The sequence below is a fragment of the Hirundo rustica genome, chromosome 6 (assembly GCF_015227805.2).
Source record: "Hirundo rustica isolate bHirRus1 chromosome 6, bHirRus1.pri.v3, whole genome shotgun sequence".
Classification (NCBI taxonomy): domain Eukaryota; kingdom Metazoa; phylum Chordata; class Aves; order Passeriformes; family Hirundinidae; genus Hirundo; species Hirundo rustica.
The window spans coordinates 56596544-56610231 of NC_053455.1; the positions used below are offsets into that span (position 1 = coordinate 56596544).

The 13688-nt window shown below is 38.7% G+C and overlaps 1 protein-coding gene across 1 annotated transcript in view; it reads left to right on the forward strand.

Moving 5' to 3' along the window:
• The window catches only part of SPON1 (spondin 1), a 175343-nt gene that overhangs the window by 137260 nt on the left and 24395 nt on the right, over nt 1-13688 (forward strand). The window contains exon 7 of the mRNA XM_040067957.2: nt 7441-7505. Coding sequence (XP_039923891.1) covers nt 7441-7505 — 65 coding nt within the window. The remainder of the gene's footprint in view (nt 1-7440; nt 7506-13688) is intronic.

Here is a 13688-nt window from a genome sequence, read left to right on the forward strand (position 1 = left end):
CTAAAGCGCTATATTTATGTTGGGTTTTTTGGTGAGTTTTGGTTTGGGAGTTTTTCTTTGGAAGAAACAGAAAAGAGTGGCTCAGACATAATATCTTTGCTGAAGGGAAATTAGGCTGTTGTGATTGCCTCTGTACAGCAGCTAAAGCACATTTAGAAAATTTTATTGTACATCCTGAATGGACTAAAACCCCTACATTGATTTGTCAAAGTGCTATCGAGGGTGAGGAAAGCTCACCTCCTGAGCTAATTTGCTGGTCTTATTTAAAACCCTTTGCTATTACCCAAATAATTATTTCTCCTCTGCTCAAACTCCTGCATTTGGCTAATGTGTGAGCAAAGCACCAAGAAGAATAATTGTGACACCTGGAGTCTCAGTGCCAGCATTTAGCAGGTGACAGAATTTTTCTGTGCCCTTGTTCCCTGAGCTGCTTCTCAGAGCAGACCCAGCCTTCTCCTGAGGTTTCCTGCTGATATTTAAGCAGTTGAATTTCACTTATTCCTAGCATGCCCAAGAGCCTGTCTCAATGTTTTCATCCCTGACTGTTTCGAAACCATTTCAAGGAGCCTGAGCAAAAAAATGCTGTTGTTACCTGAATATGAATCTGATGAGTGAACCTAGTGATTTACACCAGTTTTATCATTATCTCCAGTGAGTGCAGGTTTTGCCTTGCCACTCGGTTGCTTGCAGCTGCTTTATTGCACGCAGAATGTGTTGGATTGGTGTCTAGGGCTTTTTTCCCCTGTTTCTTTCTGGTGTCCAATCTTCTGAGAGTTTAAAATAGCAGTAGCTTTATATTACTTGGGTTTAAAGGCTAGGTTAGCCCAAAGGATCGATGGAATTGGGAAAATTAAGACAGGAGGAGGTCAAAAGGGTGTGTGTTGGATAAACCTATTAAGCAGAGGGTGGGAGTTGCACTACTTAAGGTCAGCTTCAAAATCTAGTTTGATCCCCTGCTTTAAAAAAATAGCCATTGTGAACTGTAGTGCAAAGATTTTCCCTTGGGTTTGGCAAAGTAATTTAGGATCCCAGAATATTTCTGTAGTCCTAGAGACAGCAAAGCATTCGATGTAGAACGAAGCAAAATGTGTGGTAGAAACTCAACATGCAATCAAGAGCTGGAATCCTGAGGGAGAATCTTTACTAAGGAACCTTCTTAGGCAGAGAAAATGAGAGCTCAGATCCTCAGAGCATACCTAGGGCTCATTAACACACACTGCTAAGCTTTATACTGTGCAAAACATGAATTATTGCTTTGTTGGGAACACCCCAGATTATGTAACTGCACCTTCACGGAAATAAACCAGCGCATCTGATTTTCAACGTTGCCATTAGCAACAGCTCTGTTATCAATTTCAGCCCACATTTCACCCCCTGGAGCCTCCACCTCAGCAAAAGGAACCCCTGCGGGACAGGTAATGCACAAGGTTGTTAATGCAAAGTGAGTCAGTGCCTTTGGGATATAAACTTAGATTAACAATGGACACGTTTCTTTTTGCATCCCATCCTAGTAAAATTTTTTTTTTTTTTTTTTTTTTTTTTTTTTTTAAGTCAGGAGTTATAATTCCTGTAATACCCGTAGAAAGCTTATTTTAAAACAGGCAATATCAGCTGACATCTGTGCAGTCACCGTCCTGAAATGGTGAAGCTTTAACACGTATTTCCATGTTTCCTGGGAAATATGGGCAATGCCCACATTTGGGGAAAATTCTCAGCCTGATTATCTGACAGAGAGGTTTTTCTTTGTAAAAGTGAACGCAAAATTGCTAAGTATCCAACTCAGGAATGCCTTTCTGAGGCACAGCAGTTAAGCTGGGACTGTCTGAGGCGCTGTGTTATTTGCTCTCCTGAAGCAGGGATGTTTCCAGGCAGCAACAGTTCAGAAATGGATTTAAGTGCTCAGCTTTCCTTCTGTTTTTATTCGGTTTCACCCCAGCAGTGTTTCTTTATCTATCTCAAAGCCAAAACTGTGTTGTTTGTAATTGACTGGTTATTATTAAAAGCCTGGAAATTCCCCCAAAATTCCCCCAGACTTTAATAACTGGTGAACTGAAAAACTCAGGTTTTGCATTCCCTGAAATGACACCACCTATTTTTGAAAGAAAATAAACACGACTTTTTAATTAAAGAAGCAGCTATTTGTACAGGGAAGTACTTGAATTTGTAGGTACTATGATCAGAAAATTAATTCCATTTAGGCATGTTTATATATCTTATACTATGCAGTTTTCTCAGCTGCCACAAAATTGCTGTCATAAACATAGAGAAGTCAAAGCAAAATGGACAAACACAATCCTGGTATAACTCCACTGGCTGAAATGCATTTTTGCAGTTGCTTATGATAATGCCAAACCTGTGCTACTGGCTTTAAGTATAATCTGCCTGAATCTAAGTCAGTCATAGATTTAAACAGAATTTAGTTGTCATCAAATGATAAAAAATAAGTCTTTTTCTTTAATTATGGATGTTTTTCCCTCTCAAATGAAGCAATTTGTGACTAAGAGCTTAACCTTTTCAAAAATGTTCTTTTTTAAGGAAAAAAAAAACGTAGTTGTACATACTTTTCTAGAAACGTCTCTGCATGTTGAACTGCATCTCAGCCCTGCTTTTATCACAGAAATATTTTGTTATCACACAAAAGACACCCACTTCCTTTTTCTTTTGAAGTTTTACAAATTTCAGAAATGAGCCTACATCAGTGTCCTTTTTCATTTGAGTACATGTGCAAAATTGAGGTAGGAAAGTTTTCTACGTATTTTATCAACAGGAGAAAACATGCCATACTTTGAGTAATATGCCATGGAAGTCCATAATTTGTTGAGCATTAATTACCCAGGTATTTTGCATTAGATAATACTTTAAAGGCAAGATAGGGTTTTCATTCTTCTCTGTGATTTCTGTGTGTCTGCACACAGTGGAGGTGGAATAAGAAAAAATTATACCAATCATAGAAGACCGATAACATTTTAAGAGCAGCCAACAATCCCTCCAAAGCACTACATTATTGTAATTTTTATACCATTTGGTTCCCCACAGAACTGTGCAATACACTTTTTCGTGCTCACTTTATCTCTTTCTCTTTTAATAACAAATTGTTTTTGAGGGGAAGGATGATCCTGCAGGGGAAGATGCTATCTTAGAACTCAGATATGTAGGTTTGTTTCCAGAAGACATTCAATTCATCATCCAGCAATGGAAGATAATGTTGCTTTTTCTACTTTTCGAGAGTCTTGTGAAAGTTAATCCACTGTGGATAGAAAAGCATTCAGATAGTGCGAGGAGTGTTGTGGAAGGAATTAAATGTTCTATCTTCTAGAACAATGGAATGAATGCCAAGCAGCAGCGATATGAAATGAGTGAAATTGAGCTCTGGCCCAAACCAGGTGTTTTTCATTCTCACAGTTCATTGGCTCTGACTCTGATTTTGATCCCAGATAACACGCCGATTTGTTTAGCTGAAGCAAATCATATTGTTACTGCAAAGTGCTAAGTGAACTGCACAGTGATAGTTTCTAACGTTATTTGCAGACCTAAAATAAAAATAGTAATGAAATTTATAAAAATAGCTTGGAAATAGTATGGAATAGATACTAATAATTTGGTTGGTTACCAAAAAGTAGCAGGAGCACATGGAATAACTTAGAGGGCTTTCTAGAGCCTGCTAATCTCTCTTTCATTCCAGAGGTATTCAGATCATACTTAAAACTTTTACTGAAAGCTTTCATTACTTTTTTAATGGATTTTACCCTTCAAATATGTTGTTTTAAGTCCCCTTGGTTGAGAAAGACTTCAAATCAAGTTCTATCTGTAATGCTGCCTTTTTGAGCAATGTCCCACTTTCTGTTCTTGAAGTGAGGAAATGCTTTTAGTCTTTTGTAGTAAAAGGTTTTAACTTAGCAGTGGTTTTATGCCACAGGGTTCTTTGTGCTGCCATTTAATTACTTTATTCTACATGAGTATTCATTTATACATTGCAGGAACAAATGGATGTAAAGCAAAGGATTAATTTTTACCAACTTCAGAGTAACAGTAAAGCTGTCAGTATTAGAGAATGGCATTATCAACCATTAAAAATGATGCCATTAGGAATTTTTGGAGAACAGTACTTTCATAGAGGACAGCTATTGAGTCAAACACTCAGCCCCAGCTTGAACAGCAGTGTAGAAAGCGTATGTGGAGAAAAGGAGAGTTGTTTGCAAATCTTTGCATGTTTTAATTTAGGCCACAGTCCAAATTAAATTGAAGTCAGTCTGGAAAACCCTTTGGCTCCACTGGGCTTTTTGAGCAAGTTTTAAGCATACAAAGAAGGAGCCACTCTATTTCAAATGGAAGCTGGAATCCTATATTTGTACATATAACTGAAATTGCAGAAGCAGCTTCAGGAGAATGACCAAGTTCTGTCAGTGATTATGTTTAACCACACTTGAAGGATTTTCATCAGCTCCAAGCAGGAACATTGGTGCCCTTCCCTTTAACTTCTGACAGTGTAACATTTTGACACTCCATCATTTTGCAAACAATCTCGTTTTCTTTGCCAAACTGTAAGAGTGTCATAACTTTGAATAATTTCTTCCAAGATAAATACAAAATTGATGACAACTTGCAACATACCACAGTGGAAAAATCCCAGTTCTCTTTTCCATATTTTGGTGGAAATTTGAGGTTTTGTTTATTTAAATTACTTTAACTAAAGCAAAACTTTGGGGATATAAAGAGAAGAGTAAAATGGGTACAAATCTAGGACAGCAAGCACTAAGAAAACGTTAATAAAATTATATTTTTATAGTATTAAAAAATGGGGTGTTTTTTGCCTCTGCTGTAAAGTCTATGCAGTTGGCTTATTCAAGGCATTTGGGTTACATCAACTGGTTATTTATTACTAATTTGTGGGTTTCTCTTCAGGCATTTCATATCCTCTCAGCTTCTACCATCTGCCAATAATTATAGCTGAAGAGATTGGCCAGCAAATCCAAGCACAGCATCTTTTCCATAGATTGCTCTCCATCCATGGATTTTTCACAAGGCTGTGAATTCCTGGATAACATCAGCTTCCCTGGGCTGTTTAAATTTATCATGTTTATCCTCAAAAACGTGGAGGTCAGCTGGAGGGCCTGGAGGCTGAGGAAGGTCACTGCTTTCTGGAGGAGCTCCCCAGCCTGGAGATCCCTGCAGGAGGCTGGGGAAATGGCAGGATAGTGGCCACAGTGGGGCAAGTGGGGCTGGAATCCCCAAGCCTGGCAGCCAGATCTCATTAGAAACGTTGGGAATGCTCATGACAGAGGCGCCTGCGTAATTAGAGCACCAGTCTGGAATAGTAACGACCTAACTCAAGTTGTATCTTTAGCCTGTGTAGTTGGCAAGGAGCTCTAGGTATGAAAAATGTGTATTTTTTCATTCCAGGGTCAACAGAACACCACATTCTGCAATTTTATTTATTTACTTACTTATTTATTTATTTTCCCTAAACTTTTGATTCAGCAGGTGTCCCTGAATTCAGCGTTTGCATCTGGATTTCCACCTCCCTTAAAATTTCAAGGATGTCTGAACACACCACATACTGCTCCTTATTTCCTTCCCTCTGCACTTACTGCTGAGCTGTTAGGTGTCGCTCATCTGCTCTTGCTGTTGATTTTTAATTCGAATGGCATGTGTTGAAATGCTTTCAGACATGTCTGATTTTGATGCTAGTGACATAATTACTGCCTGCTATTAGATAAGCAGTGTATTACTTTAATAAATGTAACCATCTATGCTCATGACAGACTTTCGTTGGGATGTAAAATGCACAGTTAATAATTATGAATGCAAATCTCTTCTCAAGGAAAGTAAAGGAAGATATGCCTGGCTGGAAAGTTTTAGAATATTGGAACAAGGAAAATTAAAAATTAAGGAAAATTCCATTGTTGGAGACAGACAATGTCCATTAATTTCAAGCCTTTTACTTCATTCATTTAATCAGTTTCTTTTTGAGCCACCTTGGGTCCAAAACTGTCTTGTCTCCTTTTGAAAGCATGGAGGTGAGAAGAAGGCTGCCCTAGATGAACCTGGATGTGATGAATCTCTTCTGCATGGAGCAGGAAGGTTGGGAGGGAGTGCTGAGCTGGTGCTGCTCACCCAGGGTGTGCTTGCCCCAGAGGATCTGCCTTCTGGCACAGCCCTGCTGCCTGCTGTTTGATTGCTCCCTGCCATCACAAAATTCTCTTTCTTCTACCTGTATCAGTAGTGTGGGAGCTTGGTAAAATATCTTTATTCTCCCTTGCCTTTGTAGAGTTGGATTTTCAGCTGTCTTAGCTCAGGAGGCTTCATGCAGTATAGGATTTTTTCCAGGCATCTGTGCATAAGCACAGATTTCCAAAGAACAGATTTTCCAATACAGATTTTCCACTAAAAGTGATTTCCAAAAAGTGGCTTTTCCATGCACTCAGGCTAAGGGAGAGGTCATACCACATTTATATTCCTGAGGCTGAAAGCCTCCTATGACAACAGAGAGGGCCATCAGCTCTTAATGCTCTTGCTTTGGCAAAAAGAGGGACTCAGAAAATATTGAGAGTGGTAGGAACTACCAGAGAAACCTGTTTTCTTTGAACTGGGGTGTATATGGACTAGGGCTAGTCTGGGGTGTCAGAGCTATTGCTATCAAGCAAGAAATGGCACTGTTATCACTAAACTGAAAGGTCAGCTCTGCTGGAAGTGCCAATTACTGGTAATATATGGAGTGGGGGTTTTGGTCTAATTGGGAAATATTTTTAAAAGCCAGTAGAAATCACAGGAGTGAATTGTGAGCTTTGTGTCTCTCCAGGTGACTTACTGGTGTGGAATCCTAAGGGAGATGGGGAAAATGCTTCTGAAGAAGTGTGATAGATGTCTTTTGGGCATCAGAGCCACGTTAATGATCTCCTGCCTTTGTCCCAAGTTTATTGCAGCAATATAAAGTTTAAAAGTGCTGATGCAAGGATTTCAACAGACTTGAGGAAATGATCTTTGCACAGTGCTTTGTGCGCTTCCAGAGATGGCTGCTGCATTTCACCCTGTGATTTTCACATGCATAAATGGAGAGCAAAGAGAACGTGCTACTGGTGCAGTGCATCCACCATGGAGCCTTTCCATCCTTCCATACATCCTTCTGTACATCAGGATAGTAAATAACACATCACACATGCTCACATAGTGTGCTAGCTTGCCCAGACCAGCAGCAGCCTCTATTTTTTATCTATAGATCTGTCATTCCATTAAGAGCAATTTTTCTGTCCTTGCTTTGTATCAAGCTGGTGAATTCCTGGTGGAAGCTTTCCCTCAGCTCATGTTGCCAAACCGCTGTTGTCTGCAAACTGCTGTTGGTGTTTAAAGCTCGTGGTCACAGTTTGATCTAGTGTCTTGCACTTTTTTCTGCTGCAAAATATGTTGCTCTCGTGTAAAAATGTCCTTTGTCTCTTTTCACAGAGCGATGAGGTTCTCACAGTCATCAAGGCCAAGGCACAGTGGCCAGCCTGGCAACCTCTGAATGTGTAAGTAAGTAGGGAATTGTCTGTCTCAAGACCTTTGGGTAAAGAAATAACCTAAAAAAATTGTTGATGGATGGGTTTGATAAGTCTTTAAACTCCCCCCCCCCCCCCCGAGGTGGTGTGTGTGCTTGATTTGTTGTTTTGTTTTTGGTGGTTTGTTTTGTTTTGTTTTGTTTTTTCCGTTTTTTTTGGGTTTTTCCCCCCCTACACATCTGCTTCTCTCTTTCTTTCCTCTTTAGCATCTCTTCATTTTTCACACATGTTGGTTGGCTAACTTTGGCAGAAGGACTATACCATGGAGTTTGTGCCTCCCACACATAAACAGGGATGTTTATTCAATACTTTCTCAAATATGTTATACTGTTCTGAATGTAGCAGCAGCACTTTTTGGCATCCTGTCTCACACTCTCTGCAACGCACTGTTACAGCAAACCCTCATCCACCAACAAAAACCTCTCAAAGGACTAATTCTTCAAAATGCCAAACTGAAACACTCCATGATGACCTCCTGATCCTGGCGGTGCTATGACATAACCATGGTTGTTTGGCCAAGTGAGGCAGGAATTTGCTTCCCAGGGTCCTGACTCTGGGCTCTTTAGACTCAGCAGAAAAGAGGAGAAAACTCCTCCTTAAGGAGACTCTTGAATTTCCTACTGGGGAGGTGTCAGAGCAGGCGTGGTGGTTCCTGGATAACTCATCTACACTTGGCCCAAAGTTCATACTCATTGTCCAAGCCCAGATGAGTGAGACCTACAAGAAGTCACTAAAGATGAGAACACAGTTAAAGAGATCTGAGCTGACAGTAAATTAAGTCCTTGGACAAGCAGGGCAATTAGTTTACTGCAAGACTGTACAGAAAAATAGTCCTGTTTCCTATTTCCTGGAAGCAGTTAGTGAAGCACTGTGTCTGACTTTGTCACCTGTATTTCAGAAAGTATGTGAAAACCCTAAGTCTAGTTAAATAAAACCAACAAACCTGCAAAAGAGTTTACTTTTCAGAAAACATCCCCTACCCTAAAGGGACTTAGAAACTCTTAAGCAGCTTAGGACTCAAGCTATTCACTTCATCCTTTTCCCCTCTGGGGAAAGAAAAAAAAAAAAAAAAAAAAAAAAAAAAAAAAAAAAAAGAGGTTAGGAGGTGAACTCAGCTTAAATAGTGAAAAGATTTCCGATAGCTGATCCCTCTTTAATCTAGAAAACCACACCCAACAAACAAATGAAAAAGGAAAGCTAAAAACAAAGTATCAAAGTATTAAATCCCTCCTAGCATGGAAGCTAAAGAAATTTCATGACAAGGAAATGGTTTGGGAAAAGGCTTTACCACTGTGACTAGCCCTGAGAGCAGCTTACCTGAGCAGAAGATGGATTTTTCCATCCCTGGAATGTATTTTAACCCTGAGACAGGATTGTAGGCTCTACACAGGAGCTGCAGGTTAGGCTTTTTTGACCTGTGTTATGCAAGAGGTCACAGTAATGCCATTCCTTATTTATGGTCTTATCCTGGAAGTTCCCAGGATTTGACAGTGTTTGCCATGTAGCAGCTGTGGATAGCACTTTTTTCCTTCCTGCCTTCTTTCCATTCACTCCAAATCAAGACTGGAAAATGGAAATTTTCCTCCTTTTTTTTTTTTTTTTTTTTTTTTTTTAATTGGAAACTTTTTCATTGTTCTGCTCTGATGAGAATCTTCTCAATCTGAAACAAGCCATTTATTTTTTCCACTCCAACTTCAGTCCTAAAGCAACACCTACATCTGATGCTTCTGTTTTCAAAGTGAACAATACCACCTGGCTCTGGCTGCTTGGGAGGCTTTGGCATGGAGCAGGTTTGTATTTCGTTCACAGAAAGATGGAGAGAGCATCTCCTGCTCCAAAGTTGCTATACATCATCTTGAATGTATTACACCACAAAAATTAATGCTAATTAAAGTGTGTTTTCCCCCATCATTGTTCCTAATTTTGCACAGCCCCAAGAAATGTCACAAAAATCTTGACTGTGAACAACTTCAAATGCTTTTTAAGACATATTCTTTCACAGACATGCCTGTGAATGTTTTTGCAACATCCTCCAGATATTTTTCCAGTCAATCCTTACCTTTTCTCTATGGCAGTTCTCACCTCTCAGTAACATCAAAAAGAATAAATCTTGTATTTTTTGCTTTCAAATGCTCTGCAGGTGTTCCCCTAACTCTTCACTTTACAGGTTTGATTTTTGGCTTTTTAAACAGTATTTTTTTTATCATATTTTGACATGGCTTCCTGCTTTTTGATTCCACTTAAAAATATGATCTAAGCCTCACAAGAAGACAGAATTTTCAATATCCTTTGTCTGTGGTTAGTTTTACATTTTCTATAGTGGATTGTCCTTCTTGGAATTTAGATTAGAGCTGTGCAAGTATTGGATAATGACTCCTCAGGATAAAGATTTTTGGTTTTATTATATGCAGCACAACCATCTTACTAATCAAGAATCGACTAAAAGTCATGAATATTTTATTTTTTGCATAATCCTTGGTTATGTATGTAATGGATAATAGGGTGTGATAGTTGTGCCAAGGTGTCATTACAATGTGCCATGATAAGCACAGCATAAAGCCCCTCCTGAATGTGCTTCACAGCAATTATAAAATGCACAATAATATATTTTTATGGAGGTGTGTAGTGTCCAAAGTTGGAAAATTCAGCCTGCTCTCACTTCAAAGTTTACCTCATGATTTCCTGTCATCTCCCAGTGTGATATAATGTGGAAACAACATCCTGCCAAACTTCACTGTCTGTTTTTTGTGGATCCTCTCCGCAATGTACCTGCTCTTCAGCAGTTTTCCATTTTTATTTTTCTTCCTATCACTCATCTTCATTGCCCTTAATTCAGTTTTTTAGTTCAGGGCACCAGCGTGCAGAAAACTCTCCTGAGTTTTTCCATGTAGGAGACAGGTTTGAGTGATTTTTGTGAGCCGGTTTTATGGTTGCCTAACTGAAAGCAGGAGAAGGTGGCATGAGAAGGATGAGTGCCAGACCGAGCCATAAAACATTTTGCTGTTGCTCCTATTTGAATCACCAAGGCACGTGTCTGAAATTCTGACTTTAAAGGACTTGCAGGGAGTGCATTCTTCCTTGAGCACACTGGTATCAGTCTCCAGCACGCTGTCAAATCAAAGCAGTTTTTCTTATCTTTCTTGTATAAACAAGTCCACAGCTCATTGCTGCCTTGCCCACAGCCATGTTTCAGGCAGAGTCAAATCTTATTTTCATACCCAGCTGAAAATGGTTGGCCTTTGGCAGTATGGAGGATAAAATACATCAAAACATGATAGTACCACTGGTATCCAAATCTGCATATCTGGCACCTGTAAAATAAACAAGCCATGACAGAAAACTTGGGATAAGGAAGGCAAGACTTTTAAAGTTAACATCCATCGAATTCACCAGGAGCGAGTGTCTTTTTAAATTTTGCTTGGAATTCCCTTTCCCAAAATGTATGCTTTTTTTTCCCCCCCCTCTCTTTCTTTTGGCTGTGCTTGTTATTCCTTTGTTTCTTTTGTTTCAAATCTGGACATGACTACTGAGACACAAAAGGAGAAGCATTTGAATTGCAATTCTTGTGTCTAATCACTTTTTTAATATTCCTTGTAAGCCAGGGAAGCACGTACCCCTATGCAACACTGTGGAATTTGAAATTCCATCTACAGCCTCCCATTAATAAATACAAGCACCGATCCCACAGAGGATGGAAATTATTCTCCAGTATATAAATTTAAAGTTCAACCTATAGAAAACATACTTCAATGCAAAACTTCAAGGTATTTTATCTTGGTAAACAGGATGGTGAGAGAACCTGACATAGTACACAAGAATTCTCTCTCATTTTATGTTTTTTTCTTTGATGCAAAACCCCTTCTTCTTTCCAACCTTTCTGTTGCCTCAGTCCATTCTCAGTTACAACAATGTACCTTGAAGTGAAAGGCGTTCTTCTTTACTATCATTCTGAACTATCTGAAGTTCAGAAAACTGTCCTTTCCTCCCTCATTGTCCCTCCTGTTTCCATTTCACCTCTCTGTGTGGTCTGTGGGAGTAGTCATGGTCCTGTGGTTTCCCAGTGCCCAGACTCGACTCTTTTCCCCACCCATTTAAGCAACTCTTTTCCATTTAATTCCAGATTACCTGAGAACACTCCAGTAAGCACTTGTGAAGTTTAGCAAGAAAGGAGGCCTAGTCCTTTGTAATTCCTGTGGATGGAAGTATTTAGCCCAAAGTTTATAAGTTAGTACGGTTACCTCATCATCCCCTAAAATTATCCCATCCACCTCTTTCCACTTCAACTTTTGCATACCTGTGATCTCTTTTCTCTGACTGCAAGGGTGTTAGGGCTGTTTTCCCTGGTGTGCATGGAGGATATCAGGAAATGGGGCAGCATATTCCCGAGTGTGGGTTTTTAGCGTTGTTATAGGTAATGTGACTTAAACTGTTCCAGAAATCAAAGAGTAATCTATAGAAAGTTGATGGAAAAAAAGAAAAACTGGTGTGATTCAAAATAAGTTTGAGCTGATAGGTCATACAAGCTAGAGGGAAAAATGCTGACATACCGGCTGCATTTTCCTTCCTTTATTTTTGAATAAAAGCCCTTTCAAACTTCCAGAATTCCTCTGCCACCATTTGATGAAAAATGTCCTGTGTAAATTTTGATCCTTCAGTGCATTGGCTCTGATCACTGAGTTTCCATTACATCATCTGGCAATTGGAAGTCAAGCCACAGATGTGTACATTTGGTCTTTCTGTGTTGGTTTGCTTCTCGCTTTACTTTTATTTTACATACATTTTTAACTTTTTCTGGGGTTTTTTTGTTTTTGTTTTTGGTTGGTTTTTTTTTACTCCGCTGTAATTTGCTGCTGGTCCTGTGCCCATAAAACTTTTCTTCCTTAAAACAACCTCTGCATTTTGATTACCGAATGATGTGGTGGTGTTAGATATTGTTAGATAGAGAACATCCTAGGTCAGAGTTGGAACGCCTCACTGTCTTCTGAAATGAAATAATTCCTTCTCCTCATCTTATAATTCTTTGTTAGACAGATCCATTTATTGTGCTGTAAACACCTAATTCAATTCCTAAGGTGTTCACATACTAAAATAGCTACTTGTAACATTACCATATGCATAAAAATACAACCAACAACCCCGCATTCTGTTCCTGGAGAGCAGAAATGTCTTACTCTATTTCCACCTCTTTTTTTTCCTTCTAAACTCCTTTACAGTACTTAAAACAAAATGCATGAATTGGGTAAATTTGAAAAGAAAACACTTGGATTTGTCTCCCTTTTTGATTGTTGTTTACTGAATTCAACTTAAAAACCACAAAGTTGCTGTTCAACCAAAGATGCACTTTTAAAGTAAATTATAATTTACTTACATCTAGTTGAAATTTATTTTCTATTACTTGCCTCATTTTTCTCCACTGAAAACGGGAGGAAATTACAACACTTGTGTTAAATTCAAAATAAATGGAGTTGTTCTATGGAATAAAAGTTTCAAGCAGACATTTCTTTTTGTGATGTCTTATAAAACAAATATGTGATTAGAGGAATCTTTTTAAGATTTTTCAGAAAATCTGATAGAATTAATCTTATTTTTCAGGATTTAGGTAATCGACCTGTAAGTCTGTCTGCAGAATTGAGAAATTGCCAGTTCATCTGTGTGAATTATCTATTTCTCTCTAAGCTGCATTTATGGATAAAATAGGTGCATATAAAACACAAGTACAGCAGGCATTTTCTTTTTTTTTTTAAATTATCTCTTTTATTAAAAAGAAAATATTTGTGGGTTGAAATCAAAATCAGTATCTTGCTGTTCTACCTACATTTGGAGGGATTTGTTTTGGAGAGATTAATGTGGTCACTGTTGGAGGAAAAAGAAACAGATGTACAGAGTGGATTTGTGGCCTTGATCAGTGATTTTACTGGAGGAAAAAAAGATTTTTTTATCTCCCTTTTTAATTGTTGCCTCAGATTTTGGTAAAACCAAGCTGCTTATTCCCTTGTGTCATGTTTTAATTTTGAGACAGTCCACTGCAGTTATTTATTATAAATGCCAAGGCTCAAATAATTAAGCAGTAAATGCCAGTTACATTTTTTAAGGCATGTCAGATAGTGCTGTTCTTCTCTGAAATGTACCTTAAATGACCTTCCCACAGAGCCG